A 7,503-nucleotide genomic window follows, 5' to 3' on the forward strand; every position below is an offset into this window, starting at 1 on the left:
CATTTGAAAATTTTATTTTTAAGTAACCTCTACACCTAACATAGGGCTCAAATTCACAACCCTGAGATTGGGTCACATGCTCTACAGACTGTGTCAGCCAGGCGCCCCTATTATTTTCATTTTAAAATTAATCATTGGTCAGGGGCACCTGGATGGCTCAGTCAGTCAAGCGTCTGCCTCAGGCTCAGGTCATGATCCCAGGGTCCTGGGATTGAGCCCCACATCGGGCTCCTTGTTCAGTGGAGAGTCTGCTTCTCCCTCTCTCCCTTGCTCATTCTCTCTCTAATAAATAAACAAAAATAAATTAAATTAATCACTGATCCAACCCAGTCAGCAAACCTTTTGTGTGAAGAGCTAGACTAAGTATTTTAGGCTTTGTGTATGACAGGGCTCCTGCCACACCCCTCAGCACTGCCCTGTGCCATGAAAAGCAGCCACAGACAATACATAAGCAAAAGCATGGCTATTTTCTAATAAAACTTTATTTACAAGAAGACAACAGGCCAGGTCAGGTCCATGGACTATAGTTTTCCCTGATCTAACCGAATACACGGAGTGGCCCTACACACACAGCACGCTTCGTATTGGAAGGACAGAGCTCAATCCGAGATCATCCCTGCCCTCGAACTGCACCCCCAGCCTCTTACCTTGCTCACTGGGGATGTAGGTCTCATCATAATCTTCTTCTAGAACCAGCTGGTCTCCTATTCGGATGGGTCTTCCCGCCATGATTGGTCTGGGCTCAAACACCTGCAGTCCCAAACACCCGCGCCCAAAGAGAAAATCAGTGACCCGGCTTATAAGGGGAAAAACTGGAGCTGGGTCAGACCAGACCATGCACACCAGCTTAGCCGGGAATCTTCCAACTCCAGGGACAGTGAAGGGTGGGACAAACAGCTCAAAACCCAGGCCTTCTAGGCTTTGCACCTGAGAAGGTTCCCTGAGACACACCTCCCAAAGGCTTGCTGAACACATGGTGAGTCACAAAGGATCTGGAAACCCAGCCTTCTCGAGAGTTTGACTTCATAGGCCGCCCGCCCCCAACACAGGAGAAATAATTCACAGTATAGGCCCCCCAGCTAGAAAACCCTAGTGAAACACCAGAGGAACTAGCAGCACCCCTCACCCCCATATACCAACGTATCCCAGGGCAGTCCCAGTCTCAGCACACAACCCTATTTGCCTTCAACCATGTCCTCAGGGAGCTGACGATCTAGTGGCAGTAGCAAACCCAACTTTAATGCTAGAAGGCGGAAGGGGAGTAAAACCATACAGCTCTGGAAATACTAGGAGAGAAGGAACATTCCCGCTGAAGGGAGGATCGCAGGCTTTGTCAAGGGGCTGGGGACGAAGGGCAGTCAAGAGTGGCGTGAGTGGAGAGAGGTGTTCTAGGCCAGGGGACATCGGGTGCAGACAAGCTGTTCTGGAATGCTGGACCCCAACAGGCATGGCAGGGGCTGGGGCGGAAAGCGGTCACGGAGGAGAGCCGTGTAGACCATGCGGAAGAGCCTCACCTCTCCCCTGTGGCAAAGGGAGCTGCTGAGGGCTTTGGTGAAAGAAAGTGGCACAGAGTGGCCTTTTTCTAGGTTGAGAACGTTGGCAGGAGTGGCACGCAGGACCGGAGGAATGAGACTGGTGGAAAACCACTGAGGAGGCCTTAAACGAGGGCAGAAGCAGAGAGAAGGCAGAAGGGGCAGAGGCTGTGATGGCAGGCTTCATAGGACCAGGAAGGAGGACAGTTGGGGGAAAGGGGTCTGACTTGAAACCACGGTTTGCAGCTCCAAGGATGGACCAGTGTCAAACTGTTCAACTGACGAGCTGTCCCCGTTCTAGAATTGCTCCTCCCTTCCAATCCCTCCTCCTATAACTACTGAGAACCCCGGGTCACAACTCTCCCCTCAGGCAGCTCCCACACCGAAGCTCCCCAGGATGCAGAGACAAGTCACCCTGGACAGGGGCTGCCGCGTACGGCGCTGCTGGGAGGGCTGTCACCACCTTGGTATGACTGACACGAGCCTAGAGCAGCCTCTTCAGAAGCTGTCACTGCTCCACCCGGAGCAGCAAGCACAACACAGCCGTCTTCTAGCAGGGGAAGTGAGCAGAAAGACCCTGTCATCCAAAAGAAGGTCAGGAGTGCTCATGGCCTTTTCTGGTAGCTCAGAATCTGTCCCAGGTCCCCCAGAGAGGGACCCATGACGAACAGCACAGGACAGAGGAGGGACTGTTGCTGTGGTCCCCTCCATATCCTGAGAGTTGACAACCAGCCAAGGAACGTATCTTGCCTCAGGACTCACGAGTGATGGCTCCCTCTTTCAGCACACCGGAGCCAAGAAAGTCAGGCTCTGCCCCCTCTCACTTCCACCGTGACATCTCCAAGCAGTAACTTCATGCCTCAGAACGACAGGCTAATGGAAGAAGCGTTCTCCTCTGTGGTGCATCAACCCAAGTGGGGATCTGCTTCCTACCCGAAGATCCCATAACACCCTGCCGAAGTAATGTTCCCTCCACACACAGCAAAGGTAAGTAGGGTCACTGACTCTGGAAAAGCAGAGCAGAAAGGTACCAGGAACCAGATGTAGCTAAAGGAGCCACGGGAATCTTTGAGTTAGGAAGAAGAGGGAAAGGATCCCCGGGGACATCATTCGATCAACATTCGATCCAACAGGGCAGTGATTTTTTTTTTTAAGATTTTATTTATTTATTTGACAGAAAGAGAGATCACAAGTAAGCAGAGAGGCAGGCAGAGAGAGAAAGAGGGAAGCAGGCTCCCCGCTGAGCAGAAAGCCCGACGCAGGGATCCTGGGGGATCTCAGGACCCCCAGATCATGACCCAAGCCGAAGGCAGTGGCTTAACCCACTGAGCCACCCAGGAGCCCCAGGGCAGTGATCTCTCACAAGGCATTTTATCAACCACCTCAGAGCAACAGAGAAATCTCATGTGTGAGAGATGTCACATATTCCTAGACACATCCCATCTCGGGAAAGCAGACGGCAGGTAAAATCTTGTTGCCGCAGAATACCTGATTAGCTATATGGAAAAGGTCAGGAAGAACCCAGAAAATCTAAATTCACGGATCACTCCAAAATCAAACAAATTTTTCCATTAGAAAAAAAATCAAGATGTGGGTGGGCTATATTCTCCCTCCTTTCTTTGCTTTGCCCGGCTTAAGAAAGGATGTGGGTAAGGGCAAGACCAAAAGAACAAGAACTGTAGGAATGAGGAAGGTGGTGGAAAGAGAAATCCTAAGCCTTTAATGACTACTAGACATCATTTATTCATTCGAGAAATATTTATTGAACATCTACTAAGTTTACTTCTTGCTGGCACTAGAGACGTGATGAGGAGTAAAAACACCCGCAAGCTAACAGAGCATACTTACACACACATATGCATAATCAGAGTTCCCTGGGTATGGATTTCTTCCACTCTGCTGGAACAATTACAGAGAAAGTGCAGCCGAGAAAAGCAGGCTTACTGAAGAAGGCATTGGGGAGAAGGCGGGAGATGTGAAAAGTGATTATGTAGTGGTAACTGAGGGCAGGTCTGGGAACGTTCTTGGCTCTGAACCCCAGCTCTGCCATTTACCAGCAGAGCAAACTGCCTCAATTTTCTCATCTGTAAAATGGAGACAACAAGGTCTATCCCAAAGGGCGGTGAGAATAGAATTATTCAATACATGGGCGGGGGCGGGGAGAGAGGGGTAACGCCTGGGTGGCTCAATCAGTTAGGCCTCTGACTCTTGATTTCTACTCAGGTCATGAGATTGAGCCCCACATCTGGCTCCACACTCAGCACGAAGTCTGCTTGAGATTCTCTGTCTCCCTCTGCCCCTCCTCCTGCTCATGCTCACTCTTGCATGAATGCCCTCTCTAAAAAATATAAATCTTTTAAAAAAATCAAATAAAAATAAATTATTCAATACACATAAAATACTTAAAACATAGTAAGATCTCAATAAATGAGTTGTTGTTATTACTATTACATATCTGAAAGGCCTATTCTACCTTGTTCCAGAGGATAGATAGAGTACCAGGGAATGTAAGTGAAGGCCCTTCTGACATTCAATGACCACTTACTGAACACCGACCATGGGCTGGCACTGTGCTAACTGTTAGGGCTACAAGCCTGATTACATGAGGTCCTGAACTCCAGCTGAGCCTAGCTGAGAAGCCAAACACATAAAGACGTGGTTGTAGAATGTGCGAAGCATGTTAAATAGCAGGAGGTACAACGAGAAACCAAGGTAAGGACAACTAACCTTATTCTGGAAGATCAGGGAAAGCATCAGAGTAGAGGACCAATGAAAGGACTCTTCAAGAATCAGCAGGAGCTCACCAGGATATGGGAAGAGAAGGCAGAAGAAACAGCATGCACAAAGGCACAGAGGCAGAAAGAACACAGTGGGCGCAGAGAATTCATTTTGACAACAAAAGTTTATATTCACTGAATAATTCCTATGTTCCAAGAACGGTACTAATACTATATATACATCATCATACCCCGTTCTCTCCAAGGGGTAGAAAATATTTTTCCCATTTTTCAAATAAGGAAAGTGAGGCTCGGCAAGGTTAAAGAAAAAAAGAGCAACTTCCCAAGGCTTCACAGATAGCAAAGGGCACAGCCTAACAGACATGCCACCCCCATGTCTCTCTGACCCCAAAGCCTGAGCTCTTCACCACTCCGCCAGCACGCAAGGGACAATGAAAGGGTGGAGTGGCAGGAGAGAGATCTACAGTGGAAGGCCCAGAGCACACTATAAAGGGCTTGGAAGGATTTAGATTGAATCCTGTATGTGAGGAGGAGCCAGTACAGAATTTCACAAAGGAGACAGGCATGATGAGATCTGCAGTTTAGCATGATATTCTGACAGCTGTCTAAGAACTAATTTCAGGAGGGCAAGAACAGAAGCAGAGCGACCACTTAGGAAGCTTTCCTGAAAGCACAGGAAAGAAATTATGAACTAAGCCAGTGGCTGTAAGAATTGAAAGGAAGGACCAGATGCCTACAGTATTAGGCTGCAGAATCACAGGACCTGAAGTCTGCAGCAAGTGAGGGATGGGGAGGAGGGAAATCAGGGCACTTAGACTAGCGTGGGATTATCTGTTCACTTCTATGCCTTGCCCAATAGCCCCACCTAGCCTACTCCCTAGAATTTAGGAAATGCCCAGCAAATGTTTGCTGTGTATATCCTAAGACTGAATTCCAGGTGCAGACCTGGCTGAGTGAACGGTGCAGTCCTTCACCGACACAGGAACTACAGGAGGAGGCGCAGCCCTGGGGGGCCAGGATGGCGGGGGAGGGACGCAGCTGGAGATGATCGGTAAGCAGGTCTGAGCTCAGGAAACAGGTGTGGCTGGGGCTCACGGTAGTTAAACAGACGGTCACTGAACTGCGGGAGAAATCACCCAGACCCAGACGCGGCCTGTGGTGAGCAGAAAGGACAGGCCTGCAAAGACGGCTGAGTTAGGAGGCCCGGGAGCGAGGAGTCGTGGAAGCCAAAATGAGGGCTGCGATTCCAGGTGGAGGAGATAGATTTTTTTAATCAGTGCAAGGAACGGAAGGGGAAAACAAATCTCCAAAACTTCCCGACTTCCCCAGCTGGCCCAAAGACGGCAGAAGCTCGGGCTAGCCCTGGATTCGGGCGCGGGGAAAACCTCCCCACGAAAGTATTCGAGGGCGGTTCGGAGGCCGGGCCTCACTCTCCATGCACGGGACAAGTAAACGGGCGCCCCAGCAAACTCACACGCTGTCACTCGCGCTCCGGCTCGCCGCTCGCTCCCCGCCGGGACCCCAGCCCAGCCCAGCGCCCCTTCCAACACTCGGAGAGATTCTGGATGGATGCACCCTAGTGCGGCCGCTCCTTCCCAAACCCTCTCCCCAGTTCCCGCCCACACTCGTGCTCCTCCCGCTGGCGGGCACACGGGTGTGCCCCAACTCTCCCGCTTCCCTCCTTCCCCCGCCACCCGACCCCTTCCTCGAGGAGGTCCTCACCTGCCCCCCGCCCCGGGAAGCACTGGACCAACGCTCCCGGCTCTGCGCAGCTTCCCCAGCACCACCCCGGCTCCCCGCTTCCAGGGACGCCGGGGTGTTGCCCTGCAGCGGCCAACAACCACTTCCGGAAAGGGTACCGACTTAGCAACTGAGAGTCCCGCCTCTCCACGGAGCCAATAGGTCGCTGAACGAGAGCGGTGGCACTGCATTGGTTAGAGGTCCCGTCGGGTCACGGAGGACTTGGGCACGTTTTCCCATTGCACGATGGGAGATGTAGTCCAAGATCGTTAATGAGGGAGCCGCAAGGGGTCCTAGGAGAGCTCCGAATTCGATTAGGAGGGGAATTTCTTCCCAGGGCAGGAAAGGGTCATTCATAGTATTTATGGTAACGTGAATTAACTAAAGAAATCTATTCGTCCTCATTTTTTAAGTAGTGTGATTAATATCAGGTGAAGAAGACACTGATCATCAGTAACCCGTTGAGTCTTTAATAAACAAAAGAAATATGAATGTAAGGTAAGGGGAGACCACCTCCCCCACCCCCGCAGAAGATGCTTCCCTGGGCTCAGATGAAATCAGTGAGCACCTGATCAGGACTTGAGAGCTGTGTTTTCCCGGTGTTTACCTTTGACCCAGAGCCCAGGGCTGTTGAATGTCTGCAACAATGGGGATGATAACATCACTCATAACTATTTCAAAGAGTCTGTTTCAGAAGAAAAAGGTGACAAGCGTGCCTGGCTGGTTCAGTGGCGAGGGGGGGGGGCGGTGGCTGTGGCTCTTGATCCTGGAGTCCTGAGTTGGGGCCACACGCTGGGTGTGGGGATGACTTAAATAAATTTTTAAGAAGAAAGTGACACAATGTGTAGTCCCCTCCACACTCAGTCTGGCAGAAGGATTGCTATTAATATAATCCCAAAGAGCTTAATCTGGCTCAGGTGGAGGGCAGATCTTTTTTGTCCTCAACCTCCTTCTAACAAAGAAGTTAAGAGGGTCATTACACCAATGGGAAACTGCAGGGCAGAAAAGTGAACTTCCCAGTTGGAGAGAATGAAGCACCTAGAGCAGATCCTGACAGGTTCTGTTGTGGATCTGACTCCTACCAACTCCTACCGGTTCCTGAAACCACCTGGCTCTGAGCCCAGAATTCAGAACTCAGGTTGTTGTCCCTGTAGATCCCAAGCCAGACATCCCAGATGTATTTCTCCTGTTTAACTTCAGCCTTTTGTGCGACAGCTCTGCCCGTACTTCCTTTATTCTGCTTTCAGATGACAAATCATTGCCCCCCACACACAGAAAGTCTCCCTGAGCAGCAAGAGGGACAGATTGGGATGGGTCTCTGAGGGCTCACCCGCTCATCCACCACAGACCCTACACAAAACAGGATCCAAAAAAACCATTGGTAGATTTGGTCTCTACATCCCAGAAATTATAATCAATTCGGTTGACTTTAACTGCCGTCAAAATTCTTAACTTTTATTCCATAGTATTGGTCCCTTTCCATCTCATGGGGA

The 7,503-nt window shown here is 50.5% G+C and overlaps 1 protein-coding gene across 12 annotated transcripts in view; it reads right to left on the minus strand.

Annotated features, from left to right (window-relative positions):
* The window catches only part of CEP164 (centrosomal protein 164), a 60,755-nt gene extending 54,622 nt beyond the window's left edge, over nt 1-6,133 (minus strand). For 11 of the 12 annotated variants that reach the window (XM_013054901.2, XM_004749927.3, XM_004749922.3 and 8 more), the window contains exons 1-2: nt 5,993-6,133; nt 648-750 (exon numbers count right to left, since the gene is read on the minus strand). In XM_013054901.2, coding sequence (XP_012910355.1) covers nt 648-729 — 82 coding nt within the window. In that variant the 5' untranslated portion in view covers nt 730-750; nt 5,993-6,133. Of the gene's footprint in view, nt 1-647; nt 751-5,744; nt 5,846-5,992 lie in introns of those variants that run through there. The other variant, XM_004749921.3, reaches the window with a different exon arrangement.
* Between the last annotated feature and the right edge of the window lie 1,370 nt (nt 6,134-7,503).

Source organism: Mustela putorius, unplaced genomic scaffold (genome assembly GCF_011764305.1).
Source record: "Mustela putorius furo isolate JIRA1106 unplaced genomic scaffold, ASM1176430v1.1 tig00000460_pilon_pilon_pilon, whole genome shotgun sequence".
Taxonomy (NCBI): Eukaryota; Metazoa; Chordata; class Mammalia; order Carnivora; family Mustelidae; genus Mustela; species Mustela putorius.